Below are 17,876 nucleotides of genomic sequence, written 5' to 3'. Positions count from 1 at the left end.
GTGTCCAAAAACAAACGAAAAAGTTTTAAAGAGTAAAAAAAAAAAAAAATCTTTAGTAAAAAGAGTAAAAGGAAGGGCTCTCTAACTTCAGGGTGAAAGTTAATAAGCACTGCTTACCTATCCACATAACCTTTATTTTGTGACACTTTCAGACCTTGGTGGCCCATCCCATCACCCCGAACAGGGATTAGACAAGCATTCAAAATATATTAACTCCCATAAATTCCCCTGTGAAGAACAAATAGACCACAAAGCTCAGTTGCTTAATTCTGCTCACATGGCACCCACTCCCTGCTTTGCTTTGTGCTACTGGGTCTCCCCCTCACCCTTTTTTTCTTCCAGGCTGAAGAAGCCCAGCTCCCTCAGCCCCTTCTCTGCCTTGAGGATAGGCTCTGTTGGACTTGCACAGGGTTTTCCACATTTTCTTGTTGTGATGGAGCAAAACCCAGTCATGAGGTGCCAGATGCAGCTGCTGAGTGGCCAGCAGAGAGAAAGAATCACTTCACTTGATGTCCTGGTTGTGCTCCTTTTGATGCAGCCTAGTGTGCAGTTAGCTTTTATCACTACCAGGCCACACTGCTGACCTGAAACCCAAGCAAGTTTTTCTATTGATTCCAGCAAGGCTGAAATACCAGACTGAACATCGAATAAAGGAGCCATCCAACAGGGAACAGTGGCAACAAAACAGCAAGCACAAGCTTACAGCAGCTCCTGATAGCATGTGGGAGAAAAGCTGTGATCAGATACACCCACCCTGCTGAAACAGCTGCTTTTTACTGCCTGCCCCGAGTTCCTGAAGCAGACTTCACCTGGCTCCTCGCAGAAAGGAGGTGGGAAGAGTTCAGTTTCCACAGAGCACAGCTTGCAGGAAGATAGGAAGGCTATTTCAAAAAGAAATTAATTTGTTACTTGAGGTAACAGTGATGAGGCAGGAACCCTCCCCTACTCAAGCAGGATTTAGCAAACAAACTTTAACAGAGCCAACCCCTGCTGTATTTGTTACTCCTGCAATTTATTAAAGCCACATTGCAATCTGGGCATTACCAGTACCTGATGAAATTATGAAGCTGCATCTACTCCCAAAGTAGTTAACATTCATTTAAGAACCTGATTTAAGGATTTAAACATTTGTCTCTTACATACATGTACACACTAAAAAAAAAGTGAACCTTCTGCACAAGCAGAACAAGTTAAAAGAATCTGACTTTTTTGGTCTCTTACATCAGTTTGTTTTGAACACCAGCACTAGCTAGAACATCAAAACACACACTGGACCTGTTTATTTGAAGTGCTAGTGTTACAGCCCTGCTTTTAACCCACCAGCAGCTCGCCATGCCTGTCCATTCTACTGGAATCACTTTCAAATCCAGCCCCAGCAGCTCCAGTGCTATCTTCCATTACAGTCGCTCTGCGGAGGCCAACCCCCCAGAGCAACACAAACAAGCTGAATTAAACAAAGCGCTGTTGCCACCCTGACACAGATGTGAACAGGATGCAGTTCCTTTTAGGCGTGATAAAAAATAAACGAGACCATTCACATTCCAGCTCTTCAAGCCTTAAATTCTGCAGTTTTCCCAAGAAACCTAACTGAGGAATTAAGTGCAGTAATACATCACATTAAGCCAGTATTACATCACGCAGCATTTGATTTGGCACCACGCCATCTTGCATCCTCTGGGATTCTGCCCAAAACACAATTTCCCCCCAGCTGTCCCAGAAACAAAGTAAAGAAATCACATAACACACACCCACAAAATGAAGATTGAGGAACTGGAATCCCCACAACACTTCTAGAATTGGTCAGGCAATCAGAGCAGTGTAAGTATGTGTAATTGTATTTATTTATATGTTATGGTTTTCATTGCAGTGGTAATGTTTTGGGGATGACTACAGATGCCTAACTTCAAACTGTTGCATTCCACAGAAAGTATGGATTAAAAAGATCCTGTGGAAAAAAAAAATACAGGTTTTGACCCCCATCCAGCAGCTATATGGCTGAGCACACAGCCTGTAAACTTAGAAAGCTAACGAAGGCTTCAAAAACATAGTTAAGTGTCCTTCTTGTGACTTATTAGCAACAGCATGGCACCTACCTGCTGGATACAAACTTCACACCAGTGGTAATTCAGCCACTACTCCCAAGCAGCCTACACACCACAAAACTCTATTTATTTTTCCCTTTAAAACTATGCACAAGTGCTTAGGCATCCCTCCCATACTCCCAGCCACAGCACAGGTAAACACCACCTCAACAAAGCTATAGAGAAAGTTTCATTTGAAAATCAGCTAGAGGGCATTCCACAAATCAAAAGTATCACTCCTACAACAAGTTTCACTGACCAGCCTAATGCCCTCCCAAAAACAAAGTAACTGCTTGAATTGAAGTGATGAAAAAGAAAGCTTGTTCCTAGAAGGGTATTTAAATACTTCCTAATAGTAGCCTCCTCATTAGAAGTGAGTCATAAGCTTCAACAGCTATGGCTTTTTCAAATAAGGAGGTAAGACTGAAGAAATGCATCTCTAGGTACAGAGTACATTCAGTGGTAGGAGGTTTTTCACATGGAAGTTGGCAAGTACGTTTTCTGCTCCTTCAGGCAACCATGAGATGAGGAAGCACAGCATGCTGAGCTTGTGCTGCCACAGAAAAGCCCCAAGCTCACCCTGTTCATGTCTGGTTACCTACTATGCCTCACACAGCTTGAGACTTGGATAAACCTAAAGCCAGCCTTGCTGAAGCACACTTTGGAGGGCAGCTGCAGGAAGCTGGACACCCTACGGACAGAGGCACCATAGAGGAGGGGACACACCTCACTCACAATGTGCACAGGCTCTGGTGGAGAGCACAGCACTCACGGCAAGCACCCACCGAGGGCTGGGGCTCCTGCTGCTCTCGGGGCCCACTCCACTGCTGAGATCATCTGCTCCTCTCCACTCCCTCCCAGAGAAAGACCTGTGGGGACATGCTCACCATTTCCACACAGCCTCCACACAGAGGGTACCCCACCTCCCTCAGATACAGAGCTTCAATGTGAATGGGATGGTGCTCCAACCCCTTCCCCTCACGGGCCAGCTCCACAAACCTCCTCTCCTCATAGGCCGGCACCCCCGAGTCGCTTCCCCTCAGTGAGCAGAGAGGCCCCCAAACCCCTTACCCTCAGCGAGCACAGAGGCCCCCAAACCCCTCCACCTCAGTGGGCACAGAGGCCCCCAAACCCCTTGCCCTCAGCGGGCAGAGAGGCCCCCCAAACCCCTTGCCCTCAGCGGGCAGAGAGGCCCCCCAAACCCCTCCGCCTCAGCGAGCAGAGAGGCCCCCAAACCCCTCGCCCTCACACGGGCCAGCCCCTCGAGCCCCTTCCCCTCACGGACCGCCCGCCCCGCTCCCGCCATTGCGCCTCAGGCACGCGGCCGGGGGCGCTCAACGGCCGCGCCTTTCCCGCCCCCTCCCGCCGCAGCCCCGAAAGCCGCGCTCTGGCGCGCGCGTCACGCCGCCACCACCGCCGGCCAATGAGAGCGCGCTGTGGCCTGCGCCCGCGCTTTAGGAGCACGGGGGCGGGGCCTCTCTGAGTGACAGAGCGGTTCGGCCTATCGGAGAGCGGCAGCCCCCCCCTTAGCGCGCAAAGCGCTGCTGGAGAGGGGGCGGATCCCCTCGGCTCACCCCCCCCGCCGCCTCTCGCTCCCCCCGCCCATCCGAGGCGCGCAGCGGATTGACAGCCCGTCCGACCAATCAGCGTGGCGGCCGCCTTCGCGGCGGCACATCCCGGGGCCAATGGGAGCGGCGGCTGGGCGGGGCCCCCGAGGTTTCCAAACGCTCCGCGGCGCCATGGGCTGAAAACTAAACCGAGATGGAATCTCCCAGTCTGAACCGGTTTGAGCCGGTTCCGAGCCTGTGGCATTAGGAGGGGGAGACGCGCCGCGCTCAGTCCCCGTCGCCGCCGCCGCGTGTGTGACCTGCTCGTAGGGGACCCGTAGCTGAGGGGGCGAAGTTTAGTGCGAGCCGCGGGGGGGGCGGCGGGAATGGGGGCGAACTGAGCGCCGGGTGGGGAGGGCGGCAGCCGCAGGGGCAGCGAGAGCCGGCGGGGCCGGGCCTGGGCGGCGCGGGAGGCGCAGCCGGGTAGATCCCCCCGCACCAGCGAGGCCGGAGCGCCGCGCCGGCCGCTTTCCCGGGGCTGAGGGGAAGGCGCGGAGCCGAGCGCGGAGCCCCGAGGGCCGCTGCGGGCGCCTGGTGCAGCCAGGCCGGGCACGCTGCGAGGGGAGGAGTGGCGCCACTAACCCCGACCCACCGCCGAGGAAGGAGCGCTCGCCTTCCCCCCCACCTCCCGCCGTGGTGGTTTTTTCCTTTCTTCCCTGCTGATTTTTTTTCCCCCCCTCCTTCCGTGGTGTTTTTTTTTTTTTTTTTTCCTTCTTTTTGGGAGGGGTTATTTTTGGTGGTCTTTTTTTATTTTGCTTTTTTTTTTTTTTTTTTTTTTTTTTCTTGTGGCGTGTGGTGGTTAGAAACTTGGCTCGCCCGCCCCTACTTTCTGAAGGAAGAGGCTGTGAGAAACCCCTAGGTAAGCCGGGGTTGTGGGGGGGTCGCGATGGGCAAGGCGGAGGGGGCAGAGGGGGGTATTTTGAGGGGCAGAACGGGGGGATGTGCCCGTGCAGGGGCCCCAGAGCCTGGCCTGTGCTAGGAGAGATGTGATGGAGCCCGCGGAGAAGCCCTGAGGGGCGGGGGTGCGCTCGGATGGGGTTCGGGGTACGAGCATCCCCGGCCTGGCCGAGCGCAGCCACGGATGCTGCGGGGGATGCTCCTCGTTAGGAGGGGGCCGGGCGGGCTGGGATCGGCTACGGGCAAACCCGGCGACATAATCTGTAAATTATTAGGAGTGGAAGTTTCCAGAAATATTTTTTTGTGTGTGTGTGTGTCTGTGCAGCAGTATTGAAACGTCCGCCTGGATCACGTGGGGAGCCCTGTATAGAGCGCAGGGCTGGAGCCCAGGGGAGGAGGAGGAGGAGGAGGGAGGGGCTGCGGGGCCACCGCGCTCCGCAGGGCCCCGGCCCGCCCGACCCACCGCCCGGGCCCGCTCCCCGCCGGGAACCGGGGCCCTGCCGGCCCGAGCCGCAGCCGGAGCGGCTGCCCGGGAGCCGGGGCGCTGCCTGCCCGCCGGGGCGCTGCGGCAGGAGCCGGGGAAGGGCCGCGGCGCTGGGTGGGTGTGAGTTATTTCCAGCCGAAAATGAACGCTGCGAGGTGCCGGGCAGATGTTGCTTAATCCGTCTCGTCCTTCTCCTTCACGTGTGTGTGTGTGAAGGAGCGAAGGGAAGGGGCGGTTTCGTTGCCATTGCTGGTGTGTGATGCGAACGCGTTTGTCGTGCGCTGCGTTTCGGAGCCACTCGCCCCTCCTGGGTGGGATTTACAAGTGATGCAGCTAATTCCGTGGAAGAGGGAGGAAATTCATTTGCATTGCGTGCTTGGAAATGGGGCACAGTGACTCTCCCAGGGTGGGTTTGCTTTTTTTTAGTCGCTGCCCCCAATGAGCTTTAAATATCTGGGTTAAAGGTGCTGTAGGATTCATGATAAATGCTCGGTGTTTCTTACTATTAAGTGCCCGCTGTTATTCCTGTGTGCTGCATGCCAAAATGAATCGGGTCTACCACAACAAGCTAACTGTTGTGTTAAAGGTCCAGGGTCATCGAGAGTTGGGATAACTGTGTAAACAGTGCTGTAAATGCAGTTCTTTTGACCTTCGGTAGATGTCACATTCTTGCTGTGTTGTACTTCAGATTTTTTTTATCGTTTGGTTTTTGTTTTTTTTTTTAAACTTTTTCTCTTTTGTTTCTATTAGCCCATTTATTGAAGGACTGATCAGTGGTGGTTCTTGGAGCCGAGGCTTAAATCTGTTCCGGAGTTCAGGCACGATGGGGGAGGGAAAAGTGTAGGAGTACAGTAAATCAGAGATTATGAGCTTCATGTGGGTACAGGGTTAGGAGTGGGAGATGGAGTTGGTTGCAGGTGCTGCTGGCCACAAAGCCGCCATTTCTGTGTTTCGGCTGGCGAAGTAGGTAGGTCATTTTGAAGATAATGCTGGGAGTGGCGAAGGGCCCTATTCAAAACATTTCCTTTCTGCTCCCATGTGTTGAATAACTTCTCTCGGTCACGCTGCTCCTCCTTGGCGCTCTCGGGGTGGCCTGAAAACCACCGAAAGAGACTCAGGTCTGAAATGAATGGCTCTACCTGAGTGTACGACATTTATTGTAGTTTGGAAACCGCTTTCCCGGCTCAGCCATGGAGGCCAGATGTGGACAAAAGGGGCGTGCCTGGGAGCATTAACTGCTCTGAGCCTCTTCGTGGGGGCAGTTTCCTTCCAGTGGTGCTGCTCACTGCCCCTCATTTGCCAGGTGACATTTTCTGCATCCTCCTGAGCCAAAAGAATGAAATGAAGAATGAAGTCAGCCTTTCCTGCTGCTGTGTTTCTCGCTCCCTGAGTTAACATCGCAAATAGAAAACATTCGGGGTTGAAGGAGGGAAGAACAGACATGGAGTGTTAATTTTAATTTATTTTGTTCCCTACTTGATGTTTATTTTCTCCTGATTTTGCAGGAACAGGTTGTAAAAAGATTTGACTGGATGTTGAAATGAAGCCCTTAAAATGGTTGTGTTAATGTAGTAATACTGAGTTTCCTAGTCGAAAATACAATTAGAGTATTTGGGTTTGAAGCTATTTTTATATATAGAAGTAACAGAAATTCCTTGACACTGCATGCAAATACACATTTCCGAACAAAAGAGTTTCCTTGTCTGGATGCTGCAGTAAAACTTTCACTTAATTAGTAATTACTAGGGTTGAGGCACAGGTTTGTCTTGCTCCTTACTTTTGAGCACGACTTGAATACGTAAAGCATGAGTTTATTTAGTTATTTAGTGAGAGCATGGAGTTATTTAGTGAGAGCACATCTGACTTTCTGGGGTGTGTTCCTGGAAGAGTTTCAGGTTGTATCTTTGAGTATGCTGATGGCTCTGGGGTAACTTTTTGATTGATCTTGCACTTCCCAGACTTCTGGCCGTCTGTGAAGTGAGCGGTTTCATGTGGGATCTGTAGGTTTACAGGGTTGGGAAAGGAGGGTGAGTGGCACAGAGGTGCTATAGATGGCAGGGTGGGAGTGTGTGTTAGAGTTGCCATTTTCTGTGAGACCAGGGCAATAAACTTGATTAGGTGTTTGAGCTTTGAGGAGGCAGGGTGGTGTGAAAAAGGTAAAGTGTAACTTACCATCCAAAATTCTGTGGCTTCTGGCTTGTTTTCCTGCTCTTCACCAATGTCTTTATCTTGCACCAGTCTCTGGCTGGTAAAGAATCTCACACACTCCACCTGACTCCCTTTGCATAATATCAGGGCTGCTCTATCTAGGACAAAGAGTTAATGCTTGTGTCCCTGGGTAGTAGTAGAATTCCATTTCAGTTTGGAGTGATCTCACATGGCACACAGAGCAACCTGCTGATTTAACAGTCCCTGTGCTTCATGGTCTCACAGTGCCTTCAGTCAGCTTTAGTTTCAGTGGTAATTTTTTACTTGGATGTGGTTAACTTGTAAGGTGGTTTTCTTTTTTTTTCCCCAACAATTTGAAAAATGCCCTGCGGCTAATTTCTTGCTCTGAGTGTAGATCACGTTTCACCTCTATACCCAAGTGTTTAAAAGCTTGTGGAACTGAATCTTCTGAATGTGCACGTTGGCCTTGGGAGAACTCTATAGTGGCTGAGATTGCCAGTCTGGGTTTTGGTTGTAGTGACAAGAGGCTTTTCGGCCAGCAGACGAGGAGGGGTTGGTAGCTGCTGTGAAGGAAGCCCCAGGGTGCTGGTAGCAGCCCATCCTCTGCTCAGACTGCCATTGTGTGTTTTACCTGTTGAAGACCCTGAGAGTTGAGCCGGGGTAGTGATGGGTGAATTTTTCTGGGGGGAGGGAAAGAAAACTTTGTCCTGGTATGTGCCACAATCAAAGCAGTGTTGTACCCTGTGTTATCTACTACTGCTAACATAAGCATCTTGTTTCAATGAGACAGATGAGCTAAGTTGAAGCACTTGCTTTGCAGCTGCATCTGATAAGAATTTTTTACTAACTGATCAATTTTTAAAAATTTATTTTGCAGTAATCTATGCCAGCAATTATGACAATGTTAGCAGACCATGCAGCTCGTCAGCTGCTGGATTTTAACCAGAAACTGGATATCAATCTCTTGGACAATGTGGTGAACTGCTTGTACCATGGAGAAGGTGCACAGGTAAGGTGGACTTGGAACATACATTTATTGACCATGTTTAACCTTACAGCAAATCAGCTGAGCAAAATCAATTTTCAGCAACAATTAGTAATACTAGTGAATTTACTGAGCTAGTTACTGGAGTATCACTGGCAATCACATGAAATCTGAATTCACATTGAAATGACTCTTGGAGAAATGTTTATTTGGTGTGTGTTCATTTCTGATGTTGAGAATTATTAGCAATTATGATTTGGTGAGGACACTTGGTGCAGCTCACCTTTCCTGACTTAGTTCTTCAGGAAGGTCTGAGCTACCTGTTACTTGTTATCATGGACAGGATTGTGAAGCCATAAATGTAATGTTTGCTCCAGTGAAGAATTGTGTTTAAAAGAAAAATCTTTGTGATGTTATTACTGTGTTTGTATTTATAGAGAAGCATGTCATGCATATTTAATAGAAGAGTTTGTTCCTTTCTTGTGTCTGGACTTTTTTATTTTCCATTACAGTTTGCACAGGTTCTTCTTGCATTCTTTCCTTTGGACTTAGTGCAGGTTGTGAAATATGAAGTTGAAATGGAAGGACTGTGCGTTTGTGTGTTTGCATATATTGCCTTGAAAGTGGATTTTGTATTGCCTTTTTTTTAAATCTCTTTCTTGAACTTCATTGGAAAGGAGACTTAAATGTTGAGAGCAAGTATTGCTACAAAGGGTGTTGGCATAGTTCCTCTCCTGGCAGATTTTAATTGTTCAGGCTCAACAAATGGGAGTTTCAGTGTCAGGCATCTCTTACTAAGATAGTCTTGCACAACAATAAGTGAATTAAATAGGACAAAGTAGTTGATGCTTTTCTATTCTTTCCAGCTGTTAGAATAAACAATGATACACAAAGCAAGTATATGCCAGTATATCTCTTTAGGGAAAAAAAAAAAAAGGCTTTTGTAAAGATGACTAATGTGAATTCCAATAGGTTTTGAAATACCTTGTTGTTTTTTGAAATATTTGCATTTTGGGTGTCCTAAATTCAAATAGTTACTTGCTGTAGTTTTTTAAGTGCTTAAGAATGACAGAAGACTCCTTGTAGCTTTTATCTTTAGAAGTATGGACATCTGTAGTACTTGTTTTGTGATCTTTTACTGCCTGCAAAACAGGTGATGCTTATAATGTTGTTTGGTTTGAAAAGAGTTGAAAAAGTTGGGAAGGTTTGTAGGGAAAATAAAGGATTAACACTAAATACAATGATCAAATTGCCATTGTTCTAGCACTGTGAGAAGTTGCTTCACTTAAAACAGCTGGGAAAACTCTCCAGTATTTAGAAAATCAATGCAATAAAATGCAAAAATTCAAGAGGTGGAGTTTAACTGGCAAAAGTAAATAATGATATGAACTTGTTTAAATACATTTACTTACACTTGTTACCTCAATGAAGCTTTGATCAGCTATTTTAGTACCTTTCCAAACTGGAGACATTTCAGGGAGTCTGAGCTTTTTCCTCTTCCAAGGAGTTTAAAAAAAAGCAGGAAAAATGGTTCTCAGTGGAGCCTGACAGCTCAAGTCCTTTACTAAAGGGTGACAGGAATAATAGGAGTTGAGGAAACTGAATATTAAAATTGAGAGATTACCAGTGGTTTTCCTGGAACAGGTCAGGGTAATGTCAGGGTAGAACAGGTTTAGAATGCAACCTGAATGGCCTGTGCTGAACTTGCTTTCAGATTCACCTGCCTCCTCCTTCTGCTTAGTTCTTATCTCTGCTTGCAAAACTGTTATCTGCTGATCTGTATTAGGCAAGAAAGAAGCTATTTTCTGTCCTGGAGATTTGAATTTTTTCTTTCAGCTTTTTTTTGGGTATAGTTCTCTGAAAAGAAAGAATGTCCCCACCCCAGTGCAACACATGGCTAAGGAGATTTCTTGCAACTCCTAAATGTTTACCCGGACTCATCCCAGCCTCTTAATTCCATTGATTTGTTAGATCTTCACACGTCCAGAAAGATTATTTGCAAATTCCTTTTTGGTACCAGCAACATGATAAAGCTTTGTTCTTGATTAACCATTATTACTAAATTTGTACTGTTTGTGAAACTGCAGGGTTTGATGTCCAGAAAAGGGGTTAGTGGGTATGAGAGTAAACCTCTCAGCTCTGGGAGAGGGATATGGACTGTCTGTGTTTTGTTGGTGTTGAAATTTGATCCTGGGATATGTCACCAGTATTAGAAGCAAACAGGAGGTCAATATAAAAACACACTTGCAGATTGAAATACAGCCATTCCTTCCCTTTTAAAACTCAAGTGTATTAAAAGTGCTGGTTTTTCTGTTTGGTTTTTTTTTTTTGCTTTGATATCACACTGGGGCTGTACTGGTTGTGGTCTTAAACAGAGTATTTGTGTGGTACTTGTCCATATCAGATCTGCAGGCACTTGCTGGTCCAGTTGCTCCACTGTGCTCAATTACATCAAGTAGGGGTGCAAATGATGTTGTAGAGATAGTTTGGACATCCTTGCCCTTTTCTGTTGAGACCTCCAATTTTATTTTGTAACTCCCATGCCTAATTTGTCAGTTTGTTGTATTATATATATATATAGATTTGGGGTCTTGGTTGGGTTTCTAAGTTGCTGAAAATACAAGTTTTCTTACATGAATTGCTGATTAGCTCAAGTATGCACTTGGATGAGACTAGAAAGCTGCATGGCTGTAGTGAGTTCTAACTGTTGAAGTTAATCCTAAAGCAAAGCTTTAACTGCTCTCTAACTGTCCAGTTGGCTCTGCAGTGCAGTAAAGAATGAACTAAGTTGTGTTAATTGTGTTGTAAAATGTCCACCTTGTTGGTCAGGCAGTGCCTGGTGCTTGCAGGGGGTACAACTTGCAGCAAGATTTGTCAGTTCATGGCGCTTCTGGAAATGGCTGACATCACTTTGGCTCCCTAAAAATTCCTGAGGACATGCAGGCTTTTGAAGAGGATAGCTAAAATGAATCCAGCTATTTCAATGTGTAATTGCTTCAGATGAGGTTTTCAGGAAACCACAGCATCTAGGACAGTAATTGATAATGTCAGTCCCAAGGAAGGAGCAAACCATTAGTGTGACTAGCTCCCTTCCTCCTGCCAGCAGGTTTTTATTATGGTTTTGTAGGTTTTTAGGTACACCAAGGATCCCTCAGAAGGAGGGATTGGAGACCTCTAATGCTCTGTTCTGTGGTTCTTCAAAATAAAATCAACAGTTCTGCAGCACAAAACCAGTGTTCCTGGAACCTGGCACTTTATAAGTGTTTCCACTGGAACTAGAAGGTTTGGGTGCCGTAGAGCAAAGTTTTATCTAGAGGGCTTTGTGGAAGGGGAGAGAACTTCATTCCCTGGTAGGTTTTCCCCATCATGTGTGCTGTTCTTGCATGTTTGCTGCTGGTCTGGTTGAAGCATTCAGGATGGAAGAGGGGAAATGAGGAATTACTGTCCTGCATTAATGGGCTTTTGGAGTTTGGTTGTTACTGAACTTCAGCTGTCACAGAAGGAGGCTTAAGGGACTTGTTGCTGCTGGTTGAGTTCTGCATAACTCTTAGATGAGTAATTTAAATGGAGTGTTACATATTGATGTCTTCAGTGACAGTGTATAACTTAAATAATCTAATCTTAAATAATATCTAAATACTTTTTTCAAATCAAATTTTCTTTCAGCAAAGAATGGCACAAGAAGTGTTGACTCACTTAAAAGAACATCCTGATGCGTGGACAAGAGTTGATACAATTTTGGAGTTCTCTCAGAACATGAATACCAAAGTAAGCAAATTAACTTTTATTTATTTGGTTTTCCTCTTTCTTCCATTCATAAACTTTGAGGAAGGTATCTCATTTTTAGCCATAGACTTTCTCGATTCAAACCATATTTTTTGATTGTCTTGTTCGCAAAGATTGCTTTAAGCAAGAACTGTAAATGAAAAAAATATTCAGACTTCATTTTACATTGCCAAGAGTTTATCCCTCCCCCCCCCCTTTTTTTTTTTGAGGATGAGCTAAATTGGATACACAGAATTTTTTTTCAAGGCACATACAAGCATTATGCCAGTTCCCAAGATTGGTATTGTGTCTGTATAAATCTGAGTTATGAAAAGTCTCCTAGAGCCACATTTTGTCCTTGGGTAAGTGCTTGGCTATGTGTGATCATAATGAAAGCCACATGCATGTAACTGAGGAGAAAATTTGTCCCTAGGTGTGTTAAAGACAAAACAAACCTCATTAGGCCAAGGTTTTGAGCAATCAATAAAGGTTAAGCACCCCAAAGTTTATAGTACGTCAGTTCTTTGCTACTATGCAGAACACATTTGCTTTTTACTGCTGTTGGAAATCCATCCATCATGGTAGAGGCTAAAATGGGCAGCACTCAGGGCTTTTTCTGCAGTTTGAAATGCTGTACCTAAGACTTGTGAAGTTTGAGCCAAAAAGATAAGCAAAATGTGTTTTCACTGTCTTAAGCTTGATGATTATTATCTCAAATAACTGACATGCATGTTTTTCTGCTGGATACATACTGTGTTCAAACAGAAAAAAAATTGTGTTTGGATGGTTTCTGAAATCATGTGGTATTCATGAAGCAGTTCATTTTTTTTTTTTCATTGCTCTCTGAAGTTGAGGGGAAAGCAGTTTAAAGAACTTCCTCAAAGTAATACCTTTAAGCACCTTTAAGTAACAGTGTTTGCCTGTTTGCTTGCCTGGTAAACTTTGCTTTTTATACTGACAGACATTACTAATGTTTAAGTTGATTTATCAACAGTATTTTTAAAAACTCAAATTTGTCTTGTGAAAAATGAGATGATTAGAGGAACAGAAAGAAAGCAACAGGTAAAGAATTCTTCAATTTACATAAATTGCAAATGATTTGGTGCTAAATTTATGCACTATGACATTTGGCTTTTATGCAATCATATTTTTTCTTTAATTAAAGCTGTTAACACTACCTGATATTAATCATAATGTTCCATTATGTTGATTGCTTGTAATAGGAAGAAAAGGGGTGTCTTCCTGTGCAACTGACACAGCTAGGCTTTGACGGCAGGCCTCCACAAGGTCTACCCTTTTGATTCCCTTTAACTGAATTCTGTTCATCAATTGTTTTTTGTTTCTTGGGAGGTGGGAGGGAAAGGGATTCGGTGCATAAAATAAGTAATAAGGGTGCCATAGAAATTTCTACCATAGGGATCATTCCATGCTTTTTTTCTTTTTGAGTCTTTTGCTGTTGCCTGTCCCTCATCTTCATAACTGGGCAGTGAATTAGTAGTAGGCAATTAGCAAACCAAGAGCAAATCAGTTTTTGAAAAGCTTCTGTCTTACGCAGAGATAAGATGTGTTCACGTGTGCTGTTGCAGTAGTTTGATTACAAGGCAGGACTTTGTAATTGGTTATCAGAGTGGAGTTCCTCATTGTCAGAGAAATAGGAGTAATTAGAACCATCTAATAAATGAAACAAAGGAAGGACCCCTGAAGGCCCCCTGCAGGATGTTGGGCTGCTGGAGCTCTTGCAGTGAGGTGTGGCAAGAAGGATGTGCAGGTGAGGGTTGTACACTGGTTTTACTGCTGCTGTTCAGTGCCACCTGTGGGTGTCAGGGAAAAGGAGTATTTTTGGGACTGAGGAAGAAGTGAACAAGACACTGCAGAGGGCAGAACTGAAGGCACAAAAGAAGGAAGAGATGAGATGTTTGAGCAGGTAATGAGGGATAGGTGTGGCAGATGGCTAGAGGTGTCTGTCCTTTTCTTTGACTCCAGGAAATTCTCAGTGAGGGAGAAACCCACTGAAGATGAGGTCTGTCCTTAGTCAGTTGTTAGGTTTTTCATTTAAGTTTCATTTGGTCATCTAGTGTTTATTTAAAATGAAAGTAGACTTGCCATTCTGGGGTAAAAGCTAAATAAGTTCACTTGTGGAAAAAAATTTGGGAGAAAATGAGCATTTCTAGTTAGCTGATACCTGAAAAATTACTGAATGTGCCTGTAGAACGTAGAAATTTCACTAGAGTTTTGATGTGCTTCAGGAAAGTTAGCGCTGTCTGATATAAATATTCATACTGTCAACATTGTTAGGAGCTTTTGTAAGTATGTTTTGCATCATGAGCCTGGATCACTTGCAGATGGTGTCTGTAAATTTATAGCAGTGGCCAAAATCAATTCCTGTGGAGCATTTTGCTTAAGAACATTTTTGCACGTTTTCCTACATATAAATTCCCTTGATTTCATTTAGCTTTTATGCCACGTGTATTAAATAAATTTTCAGGTTAAAATCTAGTTGATAAGCTTTTTCTGATGACCTCCATCTGCTTCTGATGGAGGCAATAAAAGTACCCTTCCAGCTTTCTATTATCCCTTCTCTTGGTGCCCAAGGTTTTGGAAGGGGACAGAATATTTTGCAGCTCCAGGATGTGCACCTGAAATCTCCTGGGAACTGGGATCAGATAGGGAAGCAAAGGGATGTAGGTTATGTTAAGATGAGAACAGCAAAACTGCTCTTTCAGTACAATGTAGCTTGGGACAGTCTACATTGTGTATTTTTAATTAAACTGAAGTCTGGATGATCCCTTTGGTGGAAATGCTAATGATCCTACTTTGTGTAACAACTAACCATTTTAAAGAGGAACTCTTATTCTCAGCCAAACTTGGAACTGTGAAAACTTGAGTTTACCTTTCAGGCATTGATTTATTTTTGTTTTTTGTTTTTTTTTTCTCTTCCTAATCCACTGTAGATAAAGTAAATGCAAAACTCCTCATCCCCTTTTCTCTCCTGTCTATTCATGCTAATGGGGTTTTACATAATAAAGTTTTTTGCTTGTACCATGACAAACTTCTTTCCCTGTTACTGTGAGTTGGCAGTAGGGACAAAAGGGCAGAGGGAATGGCCATTTGCAACGTTAATGGTTTGGGTAAGAACATAGGAAGGAATTCCTGAAAGGTAAAATGATTTCCAAGAGCTTATTCATGTTTTTATTGTTCTTTGACTGAGCACAAAAGTTCATCTTTAAATATTAGAAATAGCTGCCATATTGGGGTGGGGATTGAAATTAAATAAACCTGTGGGTTGTCTTGCTGTTCCTAAAGTACACACCAGTGAAGTTTGGGAAATATTTTCTCTAGAAAGTGCCAGTTTTAGGACATGTGATGCTAGGACAAGATTTTTTTTTTGCAGCTCTTAGAGGAACAGTAGGAAGCTTGAGACACCATCCAAGCTGCTAAATATTTTAGGAGCCTGGTTGTGTTAATACTCAAACTTAGGAGCAGTCATTTGTGATGCAAATTCATATCTGGCTGCTACTTTTCCAGATAGCCAAAACTGGCTGCCAGAGGGCTTTTCATTATTGTTTTTCCCCCCTCCTGGTGTGAGCATGATCAAACAGCAGGACTTAGTATAGCCAAGAATAAAACAAGAAAATACGATGCATGAAACCTCAGTAAATGGGTGAATAGACATATATTTAATAAAATTGTTAGTTTAAGAATCTTGAAGTCTTAGATGTTAAGTGTGAATGTCTGATTGAATGAGAGTCCTGCAAGTTAGTTAGTCCTACAGTAATGTACTCACATTTTATTCTTCTCCAATTTCAGTATTATGGACTGCAAATCTTGGAAAATGTGATAAAAACAAGATGGAAGATTCTTCCAAGGAACCAGTGCGAAGGTAGGGAGGGATTTTTGTCTTTTCCTCAGAACTTTGTGTATGAACTGAGATTTAGACTGTCAATCTCGAAGTAACATTCTGTCATGTGTTATGGTATCTTGAATGGTGAAACCACATCTTTCACTTTTGTGATAGTGATCTCAGCGGGTTGGGGAGCAGCTGAAATTCTGTAGCTTTGTGGAAAAGGTGTCACTGATAGTTTTGAAACATATGAGGTGAGCCACTGGCATTGAGGTGGAGGTTTTCATTCCCTGTACTTGGCACAGGAGGTTTTGTTTTCTTCACCCTCTGGAAGCTGAGTGTGCAGCCCCAAGCAGACTCTGTGGCCCACTTGTTACCTTGTGTAGGTTTGTGTTATTATTTTGAAATTGTCAGCAGTTACAGTGATTTTGAAATGGAAACACGAAGTAAATGGACTGTCTTACCTGTTGATGGTTCTGTTAGGCAGGGAGGTGCTGTGCCCTTGGCTTTAATTCCTGAGGTGTAGAAGCAGGCAGATTGCTGTAGTTGGTGCAGTGTAGGGGAAGCCCCGGTCTCCCATCAGTGCAAGGAAGCTGGAAGTCTGTAAATCAATTCTGTGTTTAGTTTGTGGGTTTCTCCTCCCCTGTAGCTTGCAGTGTTGCTGACTTTTAGACATGGCCTCCAGTAAATGGAGGTACCCCTGTGGTTGCAGGGTTAGTGCTTCTCACGTGGCTGGCTGGCAAGTCATCGCAACTTGGACTTCAAAACATTAAATGCAACCACTTCAGATTCTTGACATTAAATGGTGTCACCTTTCTGTACTTGGCTTTTTACTAAAAGCTGGTCTTGGAACTAATTAACAGTTCCATATTTCTGTGTTCTGCTGAGAGCTTTTATTAACCATGCTGAGACATGCTTTAAATTTTTTACTACCAGTGATTAGGTTCTGAAACTATATTAATTAAACCAGAATTTGAAGTGCTGATGAAAACAAATGCATAGAGAGGGACTTTACACTTTTGTGCTCACTCCTCTTCTCAACTTTCCCCCTTCCCTTCCAACTATAGCTTGGCAAAGGGTAGCTGTCTTTGAAAGTAAAACTGAAAGTGAGGTTTCCATTCATGCTGCTGTTGGAGGTTTCTAGGGAACAGCTTCAGCTAAGGCTCAGACACAGCCATGCCCTTTTGAGAAACTAAACAGTGCCTTAGTTAGCTAAAGTTAACTGTTCTTTGTGCTTTTAATTACTGCAGTATCTCAGCTCAGTCAGATTTTGTTACATCCCTGACTATGAGCACTTAGTTTCAGCATTTTGAAGTTGTGGTCCTACAGTTTTTGGCTGTGGGAGCAGAGCAGGAGGAAAAGGAGTTCAGAGTATTGCCCACTGGTGGAGGGAGATGTAGAACAGATGTTACAGGGATGGACCTAACTTGATAGTTTGGAGCTGAACAGGTGCCAAATGCAGGATGTAATTCAGGAATTCAGAGTCTTAGAATTCATGCTCTTAATGCATAGGAGAGCTGAGAAACAGTGGTGGAGGGACGAGGTTGCTGCTGGCTGTGCTTTGGGACATTTTCTCTCCAACAGTGACAGTGCTGTTGGAGTGGTTCCTGCCATCTAAGAAAATGCAATAACTCTATGTTACAAGGCAAAATAAAGTTACTGTCTGTAGGTGTGTAATCATCTTGAGGTATCTTATTCTTACTCTTTCTGACTTACATATCTATAAAAACTCTAGAGGAAATAAAAAAATCCTTTATAATAACAAAAGTGTGTTGTTTGTTCAGCTTTGAAAACGTTTCCCTTTGACAGAGGCAAACTGAAATTGTGAAATTGACTTTTATCCTGTTCTAGGGAAACTAGATTAGGAGCTTTCACTTGTGTGGTAGAAGAGGAACCAAAATGTATTTTCTCTACCATGGCATTTTATCCAGCTTGGCCTCAGTGGTGTAGGAGGGAGAATCTGTTTCATGTCTAATCCAGTTTGATCTGGTCTGTGGTAGTTGTTTTTTAAATTTTTTTTATTTGGCTGATGATACTGGCTCGTACA

General features: G+C 44.3%; 1 protein-coding gene across 3 annotated transcripts in view; it reads left to right on the top strand.

Annotated features, from left to right (window-relative positions):
- Positions 1-4,065: 4,065 nt before the first annotated feature.
- The window catches only part of XPO1 (exportin 1), a 36,443-nt gene continuing 22,632 nt past the window's right edge, over positions 4,066-17,876 (top strand). The window contains exons 1-4 of one of the 3 annotated variants that reach the window (XM_084202107.1): positions 4,066-4,547; positions 8,116-8,247; positions 11,890-11,991; positions 15,796-15,868. In XM_084202107.1, coding sequence (XP_084058233.1) covers positions 8,122-8,247; positions 11,890-11,991; positions 15,796-15,868 — 301 coding nt within the window. In that variant the 5' untranslated portion in view covers positions 4,066-4,547; positions 8,116-8,121. Of the gene's footprint in view, positions 4,548-5,001; positions 5,184-8,115; positions 8,248-11,889; positions 11,992-13,216; positions 13,276-15,795; positions 15,869-17,876 lie in introns of those variants that run through there. The other 2 variants (XM_084202106.1, XM_084202108.1) reach the window with 2 other exon arrangements.

This window comes from Fringilla coelebs (assembly GCF_963513975.1).
Source record: "Fringilla coelebs genome assembly, chromosome: 3".
Taxonomy (NCBI): Eukaryota; Metazoa; Chordata; class Aves; order Passeriformes; family Fringillidae; genus Fringilla; species Fringilla coelebs.
The sequence above is the reverse complement of the archived record's forward strand: the minus strand, read 5'-3'. Positions and strand labels throughout refer to the sequence as shown.